At 44.7% G+C, this 19,079-nt stretch overlaps 1 protein-coding gene across 1 annotated transcript in view; it reads right to left on the bottom strand.

Annotated features, from left to right (window-relative positions):
• The window catches only part of Ptprn2 (protein tyrosine phosphatase receptor type N2), a 755,793-nt gene that overhangs the window by 246,952 nt on the left and 489,762 nt on the right, over positions 1–19,079 (bottom strand). The window contains exon 12 of the mRNA XM_021201639.2: positions 4,240–4,304. Coding sequence (XP_021057298.1) covers positions 4,240–4,304 — 65 coding nt within the window. The remainder of the gene's footprint in view (positions 1–4,239; positions 4,305–19,079) is intronic.

Raw genomic sequence — 19,079 nt, 5'->3', positions numbered from 1 at the left:
TTCCTCCAGTTTTATATTTTAAGTCTCCCCGTCCTTTCTTTCAACACTTTATTCTTTTTTTTTAATTTTTTTTAAACAAGGCTAAGCATACATATATTTTAAATATTTATTTATTTATTTATTATATGTAAGTACACTGTAGCTGTCTTCAGACACTCCAGAAGAGGGAGTCAGATTTTGTTACGGATGGTTGTGGTTGCTGGGATTTGAACTCGGGATCTGTAGGAAGAGCAGTCGGTGCTCTTAACCGCTGAACCATCTCACCAGCCCCCCAACTCTTTATTCTTTATTAAAGCCTTTTATTCCTTTCATTTCTCTGCTTGGTGAGTGGACTCCTTATATAAATGCTGCAAGTCCAAACTCCAAATCAAAAGATCAGGCTTTTTGTTTTTGGCACAGAGGGCCCCAATGCACAATGGCTCTTCCATTTGGTTTGGCCCAAATATTATTTCAGGACCCAAGCTCCTCTTAGCCATCTAAAGGCACTGGGCTGGACATGTTTGTTTACTTACTCGTTTATTATATGTGTGAGTGTACATGCATGGACACATGCCACGATACATATATGGAGGTTTGAGGACAGCCTGTGGGAGACAGCTGTCTATCCCACCATGTAGGACCCAGGGACTAAATTCAGATCATCAAGTTTGACAGCAACTGGCTTTATCCACTGAGCCTTCACGATAGCCCTGGGCTGGGATTTTGATGAAAGAGGCTTAAAGCTACAACCCTTCCATCAACAGAGTATGGTAAGGTGGGATTCAGAGAAAATGAGGCTGCTTCCCCATATCCCTTCCTCACACCTCGTGCTTTTCATTTGCAACCATGGATCCCCACACAGGGTCTCAGCCAGGGTGTACTTTAGGAGAGCCACAGTAGTTTGTGGGGCAGAAGCACCAGCTCATGGGCTTCTAATAGACATAGAAGATGGACATATTTGTAGGCATACAGTCCCTTCCTTTGAAAAAAATTTTTCCTTAAGCTCTGAGTAGCAGAAGCATAAGAAGCACAGGGCTGGTTAGAGGGGTTTGCATGTCTGTGAAGAACAGTTATTGAGCTTGCACAGGCAAACCTCCTCGACCCTTAGAAGAAGTCTGGAAACTTTTGGGGGAGGTTCCTGAGAACCCACATCTGGTCTCAGCCACTCCACTGGGTGGGAAGCCTCTCTCCAGCAGGGGGAGTTCAGTTCCAGCAGAGTAGCTCTTGCCCCTCTACAAGCACTGCTCTTGAACTCCTGCTGTGGTCTTTAAAGCCACCATGTTGATGCTGGGCCAGATAGTCGGTTCTGTCTGCCTTAAAGGTTGGACAGATAAGCTTCAAGGCTGTTTATGGCTAGCATCAGAACTAGAAGCAGCCCCACTCCATAATGAGGGGGACCCATGCCTGGTGAAAAGTTTTCTAGGCTGGTTTCTCAGCACATTCTGAGCTTCTCTTCAGGGCACTTATAATTGTCCTCTGGAGGAAACACAGCTTCATTAATGTGACTAAAATGTGAAAAGTTTTCAAGGTGTCAGAAATTAGATTTTGAAATACATCAAAATACCACCCATCTATTCGGGATGCATGTGTGCACCACAATCTCCTCATTTCCTGTAAATTTTGTTTTGAGATATTTCTATTTGGCTTAAAAGGTTTTAATTCTGCTATCTGTCATCACACGTGTGAATTACAAGTGCCTGGAGCAGATCTGTAAATGCTGCTAGATTTCTAGCAGTCACACTCTGCTTTACATTCCAGAGTCGGGAATCAGAAGAATTCGAAATCTGCTTTATAAAAAAAAAAAGAAGAAGAAGAAGAAAGAAAGAAAAAAAAAAAAGAAAAGAAAAAAATTCATCAAGACCAGGCAGGCTTACTAGATGAGAGAGTTAAAATTAAGAAAAAGATATGATTAGGTTTCTAAAAATTTTCTCAGCTTGAACCCTTTCCCCCCATTTTGCTACTGTAAATGTTCTCTGCCTGTCAGAGCAGCTTCCAGCCTAGAACTGGCAAGGGATATGCCAAGGAAACATGTGGAGAGCTGGGCTCAAGGCCACGGCAGTGATACCAGCCAACACTAAAGGTTCAAGAGGCAACGGCTTTCAAAGTGGCTGCTGGTTGAGGCAAGGGATTATAAAATAGATATTTGGAATAAGGGGCTATCTCCAAGAAGCACCATGGCAGCATGCTGAGCTCCTCTGAGGGCTGCTGGCTTGAATCTCAGGAGCAAAGGTGACTAGCATGGCAAAAAGGTGAGGCTGAGGTTAATGAGGAGTCTCCTCCTGCAAACACTGTCCAGACATTTTATATCTGCTATCTCAGAAAACCTGCACAAGCTCTTCCAAGGTAGACCGACCTATGCTACAGTAGAGGATACCAGAGCCATGAGGTAGACTGAGATAGGCACTAACTACCTGTGTGGCAGCATAGAACATGGAGTCACAAGGTAAGAAGAAATACTACGCTAAAGCCATCACTGCAGAATGGAAGCAGATACTTAGGATGGTGAACACGCAGGTAACCAGAGAGAAAGCCTGGATTCCTTGGTAGAAGGAAAGTGCTGGAGGCCAGAGCCTGTAAGGTGGGTCATTAGGAGGATGAGAACACAGCTTTCCAACCTCTCCACTCCAGAATGAGCAACTGCGTTCTGAACAGGCCACTGCAGAGCCGATCCTCAGGCTCAGGGTGAGGTATGAGACTGTGGGTCTTCTGAAAGAAGCCAAGAAAATCTTGGAAGGTGCTTGAGAACCAGGCCTATCTTAAGCAATGGGGTTGGCCCACTCTACATACTGACTGCCCTGGAGCAGCCAGAGGCCACACTGCAATAAGGGATGGGGTATTCAGCAACCAAGCACATGAATCACACTGTGGCCTCCCATGTGAAGTGAGGTCTTATCATGCACCTGCTTCCTGTTCCTGAGTGGCTTACACACTCAACCCACAGTGTCTACATTTCCTGAAACTGGGCCATACCAATGAGTGCTGCCTGGATGTGGGTTGCTCTCAATGACTGGGTGCCACCCTTTATCTCCACAAAAGAAACCTAACTGGAAATAGCCCCCAGCACATAAACTTGTCCTCAGCTCAAGGCAGGCAGTAACATCTAAGTGCCCACTGTCCGGTCTCCACACCACACTGTTCTCCCTGACATGCCCACTGCCCCTCATTTAGATATAGGAGGTTCTGGAAGCCCCAAGACATTTGGCTTCTTTCTTCCTTCCACTTCACTGGCTGTTAAAGAAACAGTAAATAATCAGAGTGTCTTCAGCTGTCACCTGCTCTGCTAATCCGGCAAGCCTCAAGAACACACAGAGAAGAGTGACATTTGTCAGGCTCTTAGAATGTCCTTTGAGAAGTTTCTATCAGTTATAGACTCTCACACTCTGCTGTCAATAACGAAGATGCCCCAGGCACTCAAGCCCTCTTAAGAGCTACCCGGAAGTCCAGGTCTCTGAGAACAGCCACCAATTAAACAGCTCCTGGCTCCAGGAGCCAAAGACCTGGTTGCAGAATTAGAGCCTCTGCAAAGCAGCTTCAAGTCTCTAAGTGGTTCCGTAAGGACAAGCCAATGTATATAGCAGGGAACACTTACAAACAAGCACTCCTTAATACTTAATTAACTTTAATGGCAAGTGCTGTGAAATCTGAATTTCAGACACAAGAGCACAGATTGGCGTTGGTCCACGCTGACTTATGAGTGGCTACATGCAGCTCCCAGGAGGAACCTCAGTCACTGTTACATGTGCACTTCATTACACTGTCACTTGGCCAAGAGAGCAGCCACCAGCAGGCACAAAGAAGATATAGTGTCTGGTAGCAGCGAGGCAATGGCTGGACACCAAAGAGTCTGACAGCATCAAGTCACTTTAAGGACAGATTCATAGCTCTGCGCCTTTGTTTAAACACACATGTCTAAATAACAGACACCGAATTCCCAAGGAAAGAGTAATTTCCAGGAACTTACTCATTTTCAATAATTTAAGTATTATACATCATCATCTTTCCTGGAGTTTCCTGTTTGGTTTGTGATAGATTTTTCTTGGGGAGATACAAAGCTATGATTTCAAAGGCATAACATAAGTAGTCACATTTGCCTACACCGTTAGGCAGCATCTATAAACACTGGGAGGACCGATCTCCTACCAGCTGAGCCAACAAGTCGCTACTTGGATTAGCCACACAATGAGCCAAACCGATGACCCTGGATTTCACCAGCCAGCCAGCATGGGCATCTCTTATGAGGATACTCCTCAACCTACTCACCGGCCTGATTCCGCTTTGAAGGATTGTCAGTCCAGTTGCCTTCTCCAGCTGGTCTTTGTTGTCAACTGTGAGAAGAAAAAAAAAATCAAAAGGAGGTCAGCATAAAGAAGGGTGGAATACCTGAGAGTGCTCTCTGCTGAAGAATTCTCTCAAACAAGCGCTTGAGCAGTCTGACTTCACGGAGACGCTAGGTTGAGCAACAGGTGGGAAATGGACAGGCAGAACCCCATGTCCAACTCAGTAAAGTACCTCTGTATACTTTCTATACCATCTTAGAAGGCACTACATGCTAGGCAATCTCTGGCCCTTGAGGATTTGATGGGAAATTGTATGCAAACACACTCTGCAAACTTTAAGTTCTTATTTAAAAATGGCATAATGTTACATATATGTCTATGCATATACCCATTGAGAAATAATGTTTTGTTACTAGCACCCCATGCACTTGGAAAAAGCTGTCTGTCTGCTTACATCACAGGATCCAAGCCTTACTTCACTCCCTTTTAATCCATGTCCCCATCAAAACATCAAAACATGATAGTTTTGTTTCAATAAAAGCCCACCTTCATCTGCTCCCAACTTCACATGAGGAAGACTTTCAGAGAACAAATTCTATTTGATATCATGCCAGGAGGAATGAGCTCGGGAAACAATTAGCAGATGCAAATGAAGTCTTAGCCGGTGCAATGCCAGGGCAGTAGACACAGCTGCCCCCACTTCCCAGAGAGGAAGTGTGTCACGAGGCAATTGACCCTGGCTTATGATTCAGTAGAAATATTCTTTTGGATAAATCTCCTGTCATTTTGGAAATAAAGACCAGAAGAAAAGAAAACCTAGAATTTTACTGAAAACCCCATGAATGGAGAGAGCACTGCAATTGCCATTAATACAGAACGAGATAACAAGAAAGGATCAGCTGTGATTACCTGCATGGATCTTGGCTAATGGAATTATGTCTTTGAGAGATATACAAACAATATCCCATTATAGCCTACCTGCCTTCTCTACCTCCAGGGACTGTTTTATAGAAAAAAAATTCCCCCTTTAACAAATGGACATTAGTTTTTACATGTAGGCAATCCTGGCTGTGCAGAAAGACTGAGGTGGACATAAAGAAATCCAGGACAGGGACGGGAATCTTTAGGACCCCTTCAGGTGGTGGCATGATGTGGGGTAGTGACAAGTGACCACACAGGTTTAAAACTTGGATGGCAAGAGCCTGTTCCTTGAGGTATAAAATGATGGTTTTCCCAAGTCTCTTGTACTGCCTGGTGGCCATTTGGAGTGGGCTAACAGCAACTCTAAAAAGGCTGACCAAGGATCCAAAGATGGAATTTGTAAACACTCCAGCTCTTGCTAGAGAGCAAAGATTTCAGACTTAGAGATTATATAGAGAGCAGTCAGCCAATACATGACTAAGCTGAATAATCTAACCCAGGGCCAGCCAGGTCTTCCTAGATGGCAGGTGAGTATCTCAGGCCTGGTGGACAGTGTCTCTATGGCTCCATAGCATCGCCTTGGCACGGAAAAGTATCACAGAGCTATCTTGGTGGCTGCTTGAGGAAAATTAAGTTACAGAAGCAGCCCAGGCTATGGAGGCAATTCTTCCAAACTTCTGGAGGGAGCTAGCTGAAAGGCCACCCCGGGATGGCCTGTAAGGCTGCAAGAAGTGAACCACCATCACCTCTGAGACCTGGAGATAAATGCTCTAGGTGTGAAAGCACATCAGGAATTCAATTTGGCCAATCTGGAAATTTCTGCTTGCTGTATATGCAAGCATGGCTTTTGATAAATAAGCCTGAACAAATTCAGTCAACAATACCAACAACCACAAGCAATTACAAAGCATCTGTTACAGCTTGGTTGGCCGAGTGGCCTCTCAGGCTCTCACCCACGACTGTTCCTCAAACCGCTTCCAGCGTATGACCACATGTGCTTAGACTCTACGGAGGAGAGCTGCACAGCTCACCCATGGCTTTTCAGGGCCGAGACCCTGCTTTGCCATTCAGAGCTTGGTACCTTTCTAACTACCTGACCAGCACACAGCTGTGCTTTGGGCATGCTTCCTACCCCTCTGGCCTTTATGAGTACAGTCTGGCCAGTTCAAGGCCATAGGCAGGTGGGTGAGATGTCATTTGACTTGGCAGTCTGCTCATGAAAGCGCAGGTGAAGTTTTAAAATTACAGAGCCAGGCTGGGATGTAGTCCAGTCGGTAGAGAGCATAAAGCTCCAAGCTGAGGCAACAGGATCCGATGTTACATAGCAAACTTGAAAAAGGCCTGAGCTATCTGGACAAAGAAGAAGGAGGAGAAGAAGAAGAGGAAGAGGTAGAGGAGGAAGAGGAGGAAGGGGAAGAGCAACAAGAGTAAGAGGAGGAAGAAGAGCAAGAAGAAGGGAAAGAGGTGGAGGAGGAAGAGGAGGAGAAGGGAGGAAGGAAAGGAGGACTTCCTGGTTGATTCTCAAACTAACAGCCGGTATGTGTCGTAATCTAAATGATGAAGTAAATGAACAACAGTAAAGCATCCTGTGAACACTTGCTTCAGCCGAGCTCCCAGGCAGGCTCTGTTCACAGTTTACCTTGCTAAACCCTTGAAGTCACCCAGACTGTAGGAGGCTCCCTTCTCTACTCCACAAACAAGACAGAGGAGTCTCAGCAAATGCACTACTGGGGAAAGAGTCTGCATCTCTGAGCTCTGGGTCCCAAGCCACTGTCATCCATGGCTTCTGTCCTTAGGGCCTGTGACAATCCATAACGAGCCACACCCTCACCGGCCCACCAGAGCACTGATTTACAGAGCGTAGCCATTCTCAAAACCTGGGAGTCTGAGACTTGCTCTGACAGTCTGGGAAGGCAGTCCACTCTAAAGACCTGCTACTGAGGCCTGAAAGAAGGAGTCACTCATCACAGTCTGGAGGAAGCGAGGAGCAGCTGAATAGCTGTTAAACCCTGGACCAGCTAGCTGTCCAGCTATGTGAGGGGAGGCTTCTGGTGGAGGGAGCAGAGTACTGGGTAGACGGTAAGGGGTGGGGCCATCTGGTCAAACAGAGTACCAAGTAGAGGGGATGGGGCCATTAGGTAGAGGGGTAGAGAACCAGGTAGAATGGGTGGGACTCCAGTCGGAGCCAGGGATGCTCCAGATAGAGGTTCCCGGGAAGCCTTTCATGATGAAGCAGGGTGTTTTGTTTTTCACAAGTGCCTTGAGGGCACCTGAGAAGGAGGTTTTGACCTACTCAGCACACAAACAGTTCAAAGCCTTTATGAGATGGGATATCTTTGAATGACACAGCCTTGTGCCCTACAAGACCAGTCTATGCACAGTCTATGGAATCCCATGTATGCTTCTATCTTGGTTCTCACATCTGAACTTGTTTAGCACTGATCAGTGGCCCAGCTGCACTGGAATAGGTTGGTCTGCTTGGTCATCAGGGCCCTCTGGTGCTTACTGATGCCACTGTCTTCATGCTCAGGATACAGGGTTTAGCTAGATTCCTCTGTCAAACTTGGTGTCTCTGGAAGAGCCTCCCCACCCTTCTACCAACATCTTGCCACTTATGTCTTAAAAGTCCCAAGTAAGATTATTCCCAAGACACTTGCCCTAAACTATGGAGTCAGTCACATTTATGCTTAGTAAATAGTCCCCTATCCAGACTCCACCCACCATGGCTCAGCTCTCAGTAGAGAGAGGATCTCCCATCTTATAACCTTTAAGAAAATTTTTAAAAAGTAAAAGGTCAATTTTCAAATCTACCTTGAGCCAGTATAGTTCAGCTACAGTTGAACAGAAAACACTGGACCCCCGTTCACCTCTGTTGGTCTAGCTCCCTACACCCAAGTAAAAGTTAGAGTAGAAAATTACTAACAGGCGAGTTTTCCCAGAGACCTGCAGAGATGACACTCTCATACTCCTGATAAGCTTTAAAATACTTAAAACATAACGTACAGAGATGAACTTACATATGGTCTGTTAAGAAATAGAGAAGCATCCTTAAGAAAGGTAAGCCCTAGCCGATGAGTTCGCCTGAGCCTTCCTGATAACTCAGCCAAAGAACAGTCACAGTGCCCACCATTCTGCGCTCCTGTCCGGCTCTGCAAAGTCATAAAACAAAACAGTCTTGCTTTCTACTCTGAGTCTTCAGTGCTTTTATTATAAAGTGAGGGTCCAGGCGTCTCATACCTAGCATCTAACTTAGGGAACCCTGAGCATCAGTCTGTAGTCCCTAACATGTGGCTCAGTCTACGACACTTCACTCTCCTCAGTGCTAGCTCTGTGAATGAGTGTGAGAATTATGTAGGGAGACAGTGGATAACCATATTCCTTCCCATGAGAGGTCACATGTGTTTCCCAGTCTATGTGCAGCTAGAGAAGAATGCCTGTATTTGGTCAATTTACTCTGAAGTGTTCCTAGGCTCTTTACCCAGAATGCACCAGGATGGCTGCTGCCTCCCTGTGGGTAAGCCTTCTTTGTTTCCACATGAAAGGCCAAGCAAGCAAATAGAAAGGTCTAGACAGCAGGTGCAAAACTGACCCCACGGAAGGGGCCTGCTTCTGCCTTCTGCTGGTTCCTGTGGTTCTTGGTTTCATTGCTCTGCTTACCAATGTCTCCCTATTTATATATTTGAATGACTCTTTTTTTAGCTCCAGGGCACCAGGAGCAGTTAAGTGTCTTGATTGGGTAACTGCAAACATGGTTGGGCATCCAGCTCTGAGCCCTGGGTGGGAGAAGCTTCCCTGAGCGCTCTATGACCACAGTAGCCATGCCCCCCCACCCCCATTTAGTCACCCATACCACAATCTCTGTTCACACCAGGCGTCAGAGCCCAACTCTCTATCTCCCTCGGGAAGCAGCACTGTCATCAGGAAGCCCTTGGTGGCCTGAAGAGGTGGCAGGTGAGCAGGATTTAGGACAGCCATGTTCCAGAAGCTTTATGACTGTACTTCCCCAGAGAAATCCCTTCTGTCTCCTGTCCCCTCTGTCCCAGCTCTGCAGAGGAAAGGGTACTCAGGGACCTAAGCTCTTTTGTGATCCGTGTCATGTCTCTGGCTTCAGTTCTCCAGCCATGCCTGGTCCTTCTCATTTTGCTTCCCTGTGCTGTGCTTGGAAGGCTCTCATGGGTATAGACAATAGAGGCTGGACGATTTTGCCTTTTTCCTTGTCATGCTTATGTTAAAGAATTTATCTTAAGTACCCCAGCTTTTCTGTTTGTTTACCTTTGTAATTTTTGCTTATTTAAAAATGTTTATTATATTTATTTATTAACATATTCATTTAGTGGGGGGGGGGGATCTTTTGCCATGGTGTATATTAAGGTCAGAGCACAACCTATCTTATTTTCATTCCTACTGCCCAACTCTTGGGGATGTCTTGCTCAGCTACATGTTTGAATTTCATCTGAGTTCTTGTTTTTGTTAAGCTTTGGACTTGGAGCTAGCATGCATGATGAGAGCCAACCAGCGAGCCAGCACGGCATGGGGGCAACCGCTTTCACCGAGGCAGACAGCAAAGCAGAAAGCCCATTTTTATCTTCACGCGAGACAAAAAGGGTTTCCAAACACTAAAAGGAAGTCCTTTAAAATTAAATTCACTAGATGAAGGATATGCAAATTACCTGAAGAAGCGGAACCCTGTAATGTTCTCAAAATTCTGCAATAGCCTATTTAATTAGTATTTTAATTTATCAGAATAATTCTTTGCACTTGACAATTTATGCAGCATTCCATATAATTAAGCACGTAGCGACAGTGGAGTAATTTTGCCTCTTCTCTTTATCCCTGATATTTTAACCTGAAAGAATGTGCAGAAGTCGCTTCTGTAATCTGAATTACAATAGGGACAACTTAATGGAGTCCCTCTGCTGGCAAACTGAGCTGGGAGAGCTGCTGAGGTGAAGCGCTACCCAGGGAGCTGACTCCCTGTGGATAGTGGCCTTGACCCTGTGGATAGGTCCCTTGGTGGGGCTCCCCACTATCCCTATGCCTACACCAAGAAATCTCAGAAGGTTGTGTGGCAGATCCTCGATGATCTAGATGCCTGGTGGGTCCCATGCCTCTTCCCTTATAATCAGTCTTTCTGACAAGTCTTGGGGCACTGACGTGTGTTTGTGTGTGTGTGTGTGTGTGTGTGTGTATGTATGTGTTGGATATATACATATGGTAAATGTATGGGTGGTATGTGATGCATAAGTGTGTAAATAGTATGTATGTAACATATCTGCGTAATCTGTGCGTGTATGCTGTTTAGTGTGTGTATGTGCATGCGTGTGTGTGTGTGTGTGTGTGTGTGTGTGTGTGTGTGTGTATGCAGCATGCTGGCTTTCTCTCAGGTATGTCCTGTTGGCACATTTTTAGATAGCTGAGGTTAGACCCAAAACCCACCCCAAGATAGTGTGGTGGCCTCCAGAACACTGTGACAGGGCAGTGGGAGTCGTTACAGCTCAACTCTCCCGGCCTTGATGGGCCCAGGACCTGTTTAAAACTCAGGCCTGGACCAACTTAGTGGGAACTGAGTTGAGACAGGGTAGTGTTGTAGGCGGTGAGCCATGAAAGGATACTCAGGACCACAGTCAGACATCTGCTTACTGGTCTCCATAGCTACCTCTGCCTGGGTGCCCAGCAGCTCAACCCAAACCCTTGGCCTCTCCTGCTTCTTTCTTCACGTTTGTTCCCACCGATGTTCTCTGTGACCAGCTACAGTGGGGGCACTTTTGTCCTTCCCACATCTGTTCTTCCCTGGTGTTCCCCAGCTTTCAGTTGCTCAACCTTGGACTATGTTAGTTCCTTCTTTGGATTCCTTCCATCTAGCACATTGCGAGTTCTGCCAGCCACATGTACTGAGTCCAGCTGTATCTCTCCACCCCTGCACTCCGTTCCAGGCCCCACATACTCTGGTGGGGATCTGCAGTAGTGCACGCATCAGAGCCGCCCTCTCTGTTCACACTTCCTTCATTTGCACTGCCCAGGAAACTGCCTGTGTCAGGGTATGTGTATGCACGTGTGGGGCCTGAACACCACAAGCTCTCAGGTAGCAGAAGAGACAAATGAATTGACATATCGAATCTCAAGTCAAAGACTGTGGAGAATCAAGAAGTCTCTGCAACATATCACTGTCACATTGGTCTGGCCTAGGGGTCTGTTGTGTTCCTCGCCTGCATCCCTGGTTCTGGAAGTGCTCATGCATGTAGAGCTCATGTTTACTGCATGCATTTTGTAGGTCAGCTGCCTGTTACCCTCAGACAAAACTGGGCCCTCTGTGTGTCCTGCATCCTCTACACACACCTATGACAGAGCTTAATGACAAATCCGTGTATGATAAACAGGATCGTTTCCCTCCCTTTACTGAAAGATTCATCCAAGCAGGTAGGTCATGGCATACCCTCCTGTGCCATGGGGCTGTGGGAAAGTGTGCACAGCACGGAGGCACTGTAATGGTGAGTGAATATGATCACTGAGCAGGTGGCACAGGCAGCCTAGAAGCTTGGGAAAAGGATAATGCTCTGCTCCTGGTGGGATAAGGAGAGACATATAAGATTTTATTATACTGCTCAGAATGACACACAGTTCAAAGCCTATGAATCTCTGGAGTATCAGATGCATGACGACAGTGGGTAACCAAAACCATGGAGACTGCAGTCACAGTTGAGGGGGACTGTTGCACCAACATGTTCATTTTCATACATGTCAGTCTAGACACAGCACGCTTGAGTCCCAGCACCAATTCTTCCCATTAGTGAGCAGGTGGAAATGGTGCCAGAACCACACGCTTCTGTTTTTATACAAATACTGATCCTGACTAAAACGTCACTGAATTAAAAAAAAAAAGAATAAGATACAAGTGCAGCTTTATTTAAATTACTTTACTGAAACTTTGATATCAATTATGTTTTGTCTTATGATCTTAACAGTGCAATTAAATAAAATAACTTTTTAAAATATAAAATTTCTAATTTCTTTGGTTCTATATGTGCAGTTACAGCTGGAGTGCATCTAACTGCATACATCCAATTCTCAAAAATTTCTGATAATTCAAATAATTTGTGAAAAAAGGGAAGACTAGGTGCCTACAAGTAAAACCACAGTGGCGCTGGGGTTATTCATTTCTCTAACTTCTTCCTTATCCAAACTCTGCCTGCCCTGAGAGAAGCCAGCTTTAACTTGGCTGACTGGTGGTAAAACTGTAACTGTATATTTCGTTTTTGTTTTTGTTTTTTTAAGATAAGGTCTTTCTATGTCACTTTAGCTACCCTAAATCTCACTATTTAGACAAGACTGGCCCCCAATTCATAGAGATCAGCATGTCTTTGCAACCTGAGTGTCCCCCTTTTTAAAGTGATTCTCAGCACAGCTTTTTTTCCATTTTTATTAGATATTTTCTTCATTTACATTTCAAATGTTATCCCCAAAGTCCCCTATACCCCCCCCCCGCCACCCTGCTCCCCAACCCACCCACTCCTGCTTCCTGGCCCTGGCATTCCCCTGTACTGGGGCATATGATCTTCATAAGACCAAGGGCCTCTCCTCCCATTAATGGCCGACTAGGCCATCCTCTGCTACATATGCAGCTAGAGACACGAGCTCGGGGGTACTGGTTAGTTCATATTGTTGTTCCTCCTATAGGGTTGCAGATCCCTTCATCTCCTTGGGTACTTTCTCTAGCTCCTTCATTGGGGGCCCTGTGTTCCATCCAATAGATGACTGTGAGCATCCACTTCTGTTATTTGCCAGGCACTGGCATAGCCTCACAAGAGATAGCTATATCAGGGTCCTGTCAGCAAAATCTTGCTGGCATATGCAATAGTTGTCTGGGTTTGGTGGTCGTATATGGGATGGATCCCCGGGTGGAGCAGTCTCTGGATGGTCCTTTCTTCTGTCTCAGCTCCAAACTTTGTCTCTGTAACTCCTTCCATGGGTATTTTGTTCCCCATTCTAAGAAGGAATGAAATATCCACATTTAGGTCTTCCTTCTTCCAGAGTTGCATGTGTTTGGCAAATTATATCTTGGGTATTTTAAGTTTCTGGACTAATATCCACTTATCAGTGAGTTCACATCATGTATGTTCTTTTGTGATTGGTTACCTCACTCAGGATGATACCCTCCAGATCCATCCCTTTGCCTAGGAATTTCATAAATTTATTATTTTTAATTGCTGACTAGTACTTGTGTAAATGTACCACATTTTCTGTATCCATTCCTCTGTTGAGGGACATCGCAGTTCTTTCTAGCTTCTGGCTATTATAAATAAGACTGCTATGAACATAGTGGATCATGTGTCCTTATTACCTGTTGGAACATCTTCTAGATATATGCCCAGGAGAGGTATTGCTGGATCTTCCAGTAGTACTATGTCCAATTTTCTGAGGAACCGCCAGACTGATTTCCACAGTGGTTGTACCAGCTTGCAATCCCACCAACAATGGAGGAGTGTTTCTCTTTCTCCACATCCTCGCCAGCATCTACTGTCACCTGAATTTTTGATCCTAGCCATTCTCACTGGTGTGAGGTAGAATCTCAGGGTTGTTTTGATTTCTCAGCACAGCTTCTTAAGCTGTGGCTCTCAGCCCCAGATGCGGTCACATAACTAAATGTGGGAACTTTAAAAGTCTGGCAACAATAGAAGGCGTTACAACATGCAAAACACTTAGATTATTTCAAAATTATACACATAATGAATCTGAGTCACATGTATAACCGGCAACACTCACCAGTCTCGTATTGCACAAGTTCAGCACAGCTTTGTTTCTGAGCACACGACATGCATATGTTGCACGGTACATGCTATCATACCACATAGCACCACCGAATGTGGCCTGAAAGTGTGCATTATGAGCTGCAGGGGGTTTGTTCTATATGCAATTTTCTCCTATTATGGAAACATCATGGCTTAATTATGGAAAACAGAGGCTTTTGGTATTTTCCTACCGCAATTCCTCAGTATGTTAGTATCAAATTAATACATCTTTGGATTGGATTGTGTGAGAATATTTGATTTTAAAAATTGCTGTTTGATGTCCTGCCTAGCAAGATATGCCTGTTGGTGCAATGAACAGGCTTAACCAACCACTTTTAAAATGGCATTTAAGGCCACGAGACAGAACACATCCACACTGGAGCTGTCAATAACGTCAAGAACCATAGCTGGAGAGGACATGAGCCCTAGGGGGAAGTATATTCTGTTAAATAGTCACAGTGATGAAATGACTCCTAGTGACTTACTGCTATACCTATTGATCAGTAAGTACACCACCCAACCATCATCCAAGAGGCGTTTTCTTACACGATAGTGCAATTCACAGAGAGGTCCACAGAGAATGAGAGACTTTATAGAGTCCTCAGCCCTGAATGTGATATAAGAAGATACAGAAAGAACCTAAGAATGAGAGGTGATGGGTAATATCAAAGAAACTGTTTTCCAGACCTAATGGAGCAAGTGCACATATGAACTCACAACTGTGATAGCATGCTACACAGTGCTAGCCAGATAAAACCCTTGAATGGAAAGGGGATGAGGGCATGCAGTTCTTCCCTCAGCTGAGGTGCCGTTGGCATTTTATTACTTCTGGGAGAAGAAGAGTCAGTTTTCTTCAGTGGTGTGACATTCTATGTACCAATCATACTGTGGGGAGAAATCACACCCAGGAACGGTTGCCCAACACAAACTGGACTCAATTCAGGTGGGGGAGATAGGGAATATGAAGTTGAGTGGGAAGGGAGGAGGAGGGGACATAGGAGGATTTAGAGGAAGGGCATGAATATGAACTAAATACATTGTATAAAATTCTTAAAAAGCTAATAACACCAGATAGTGGTGGCACATGCCTTTAATTCCAGCACTTGGGAGGCAGAAGCAAGTGGATTTCTGAATTTGAGGCCAGCCTGGTCTACAGAGTGTGAATTCCAGGACAACCAGGGCTATACAGAGAAACCCTGTCCCAAAAAATCAGAAAAAAATTTTTTTAAAAAGCTAATAAAAGCATTGATTAAAAATGCTGTTTGAGTCATGAACTTGAGCTTCAGGACAAGGAATTCAATGAGTTTGGCCTTGAGATCAGGATATAATATCCTACATCTTATGAAATGGCCCTAAACACGCTTCTGCCTTTTGATTAGAACATCAAAATATCTCCCAACTCTGAGAAACATCGAAGGGGTTCTGTGTTCTAAGGCATCAAATACTCAGCTGGGATTTAATTCTCTCTGCAAAAATAAACTCGTGCATCCATGTTGCTCCTGTGTAAGTTTGCTTTTGTCTTTATTAAATAGCAAAATAATATGTATAGCAAATCATAGCTTCAAAATGTATCTCTTCATAATTTGTTATTAGTATGTGGTTGGTCTTCATATCTATTTCATGTTACTGACATGAGAGGGTGGTGCTAAAGTCCCTTGGGTGAAAAAAAAATGTCCATAGAGACAGTTCAGGAAGCCCCGAGCTTTAAGACAGATGGATGGACCTGTGGCCTAGCAGGGACTGCAGACCTTGGCTGTTACATCACCATTACATCACCATCCTTATGTCACTGATACCAGAGTCAGGATGACGTTCTCTGAGCTCACCACATGAGGAATCCTTCACAGGAGTCCTGTAACTCTCTTCTGGTGCTGTCCTCGAGCTCTGGTTCAGGGTCACTGCAGCCAGTCCCTTCCCAGGGCCCACGTGGCGGAAAAGCCTCACTGTGAGCAGCAAACCAGGGCAAAGCCATTGAAACAGCAGGAGCAGTGGTGGCATTCATTCATATGGGCCTGAGATGCGCTCAGCATCCAGTGCTTCTGTACTATGTTGTGATCCATGATGAGTAACATCACAAAACACCAGGAAGGTTTGATGCCAATGGCCTCCCGTCAAGTCATCTGAAAGTAGCAGGATGCCACAATTCCTAAATGCTCAAATTTTCCAAGTGTCAGAATTAAAATAGCCCACGACATAACTTTTCCTTACAATCACTTATAGAAACCAGAGATACCATTTTAGTCTAGCTCTAAAGAAAAGGCAAGAGACGTGGGACAATCTCTGTCCTTCCTGAACTATTCAACTATCAATTTATGATATTGATCTGGCTTGTTTCTCAAGGATTTATATACTAGAAGTTTGAAAATATTAAGAAGGGGTGGCACTGTTCAGAGGAGGTGGGTCACTGAAGGTGGCTCTCTAGGAGGGAATTAAAGAGATTCCTCCAGGATCTGGTTAGTTCTGAAGAAAAATACTAGATGGTAACATCTGACTTCTGCCTTACCACATGATTGGTCCCTCTCCAGGCCTGCCTTTGTGATGTCATCTACCTGGGATCCCTACAGATCCTGTGTCCAAGTGTTTAGAGCAAAATCTGTTAGACACCGAGTTCCCTTTCCTTTCTTAGTTACCTAGCCTTGGGTACTTTGTTTAGACAATTGAAAAGTGATGAACATAGCCTTCCTGGGTATTCCCTTGTGTTTTAACAGTAAAGAGGTCACTAGTAAGGGATGACAGGCTTCCTCCTTTTCTAAGATTTCCTTACGAAAGTTGTAATAAATGGTGTTGCTGGTGTTGAACCCTAACAGCATCAAAAATATAAAGTTGAGATTTTAGGAAGGGGGGAAGCTTTGAATACATGTGCTTGACAACAAGAGCCACGAGGAGGTCACGGGAGGAGAGATCTCATGTACACATGGTGGCAAGAGACATCAGTAGGTCATGGAGGATGGATCTTCTATATTCAAGGTCACAAGACAGGGGTCATGGAAGATGGATCTAATGTACATTCAATGACAAGAGCTACCAGGAGTTCATGAAGGATGTTCTTATTGTATATCTGTGAACTATTCTGAGACTCACGTGAACTTGAACATGCTATTCTCACAGGAAAGTAGTTCTGCCAGGGTATCTGTCAGTAGCTGTCTGTGAAAGACCTGACCACCATCCTCGCAGCCGAGAATAGTAGTCAAGTACAATTGTTTCAAAACAACTTTGGTAGCCCCTCCTCTCAAGCATCAACTCTGGATATGGCTGGGCATACTCCCAGTGCAATGTTCTATGCCCTTATGAACTCATTTTTGTTGGTGGAACCTGTCTTCTACTTTAAGCTAACAATGTACATGTATATAATGTTCATGCATGCATGTGCGCATGCACACACACATGCACACAGTCTCTTGTCATCAACATATGGGATGCATCCTGGGAAATGTACCATTGTGTGATTTCACAACTGTTGAAATGTAACAAGGAACATTTCCAAGATATAGGCTATGCATCTCAGCTACCCCGTGATCTCTCGCTACTATCAAGAGCTGTGTAGGCTGCTGCCAGGACTGATAAACACTGAACAGCATTTTATCTTAAAGTTCTTTTTGTCTTAAGTAAATCCTTAATAATAGTATAAGATTTCAGAACAGCGAACATACAGCATGTCACATGGTCATGTGTCTTTACTCTGCAGTATTTCATGCTGGACTTTCATAGGACTGCCCTTAAAGTGAGTCTGGTTACTTGACTATCTCACTTGAACCATGCCATTTTGCTGTGTGATACTTCCCTCAGAACAGCACTTCTCTACACAGGACTGCCAGGACACCCTTTTGTTACACTGATTTACCACTACGAACCCATGTGCATTTGTGTGTGTCTATGTGTGTGTACACCTTGTACACATCTGTAAGGAGGTCAGAGAGTGACATTAGGAATCTTCCTCTCTTCCTTACCACATCATTTTTTAAGATAGGTTCTCTCACTGGACCTGAAGATTGGTGACTTGTGCATGTTAGCTGGCCAGGGGGTTCTAGGGAGCTCCTGTCTCTGCCTCCTTCGTTCTGGGCTTGCAGATACATGTTACCACGCCAGTGGGGACTGGTGATCCAAGGTCCTTATCTCTTAGCACAGAAAACCCATTTTAATTGCAGCCTTTGTTGACCCATGCATATTGTGATTTTTATTATATCTACATTTATTTCTAGCACCTCAGATGGTCCTTTCGTATGAAAACTTGAATTCTCTACTTTCCTTTTCAGCTGTGGTTCTGGAGACTTTGGAATTCCTGTCTGACCAACTCTGCTGAAGCCAATATTCATGATCTAATAATGAATGCCCAATATTCATGATCTAAAACCGTAGATGGCTTAGACATCGTGCCTCCATTCTCATGAGTCAGTTGCTCTCCTGCCAGCAAGCCCTCAGTCTCCAATTGGTGTGGACATGCCTGACACCGTGCCTCTTCACACACTTTCTACTCCTCACCCCTCTGCTTGCAGGGTCACTATTCTGTTTTATCTTGTTTTGGCCCCTCAAGATAATGCTCTTTTATAATGCATACTTTGTTAGATACATTCACACACTTCACTTACATTTTCTTTTCTCATTATTACTTCCACATCCAGGATCTTCCTGTGGCCTGTAATAAATACTCTCGCATGAATCTAAATTAACCAGAATGGGGCTCCATGGTGACAGACTCATTTGTCTGAAAGCATCTTTGTTTAACTCTTGCTCCTTGTGTAACCCTTCTTATTAAAGCACACACTCATGTGGTAGTTCCTGGGGTTTGGTGCTGTTTTGTCCCCAAAGGCCTACATGCTGAAAGCCTGGTCCCTAGTGTGGTGTGCCAGGTGGTAGAATCTAATGCCAGGCCTTCAGATGAAGGAATCAGAGCCATTTTCATGACAAGATACATTATAAAAGAATAACCCTGGCCACAGATTCCCTGCCTCCTGCCTTGATGCCATCTCTCCACTAGTTCCACCATTGTGAAGCTGTTGCCCTAAGCCCTCCCCAGAAGCCAGGCATATATGGTGTTAGCATTTTGTCTCAAGCATATATGGTGTTAGCATTTTGTCTCAAGCATATATGGTGTTAGCATTTTGTCTCAAGCATATAT

The sequence above is a fragment of the Mus pahari genome, chromosome 7 (genome assembly GCF_900095145.1).
Source record: "Mus pahari chromosome 7, PAHARI_EIJ_v1.1, whole genome shotgun sequence".
Lineage (NCBI taxonomy): Eukaryota > Metazoa > Chordata > Mammalia > Rodentia > Muridae > Mus > Mus pahari.
This window is presented reverse-complemented; position numbering and strand designations above follow the sequence as displayed.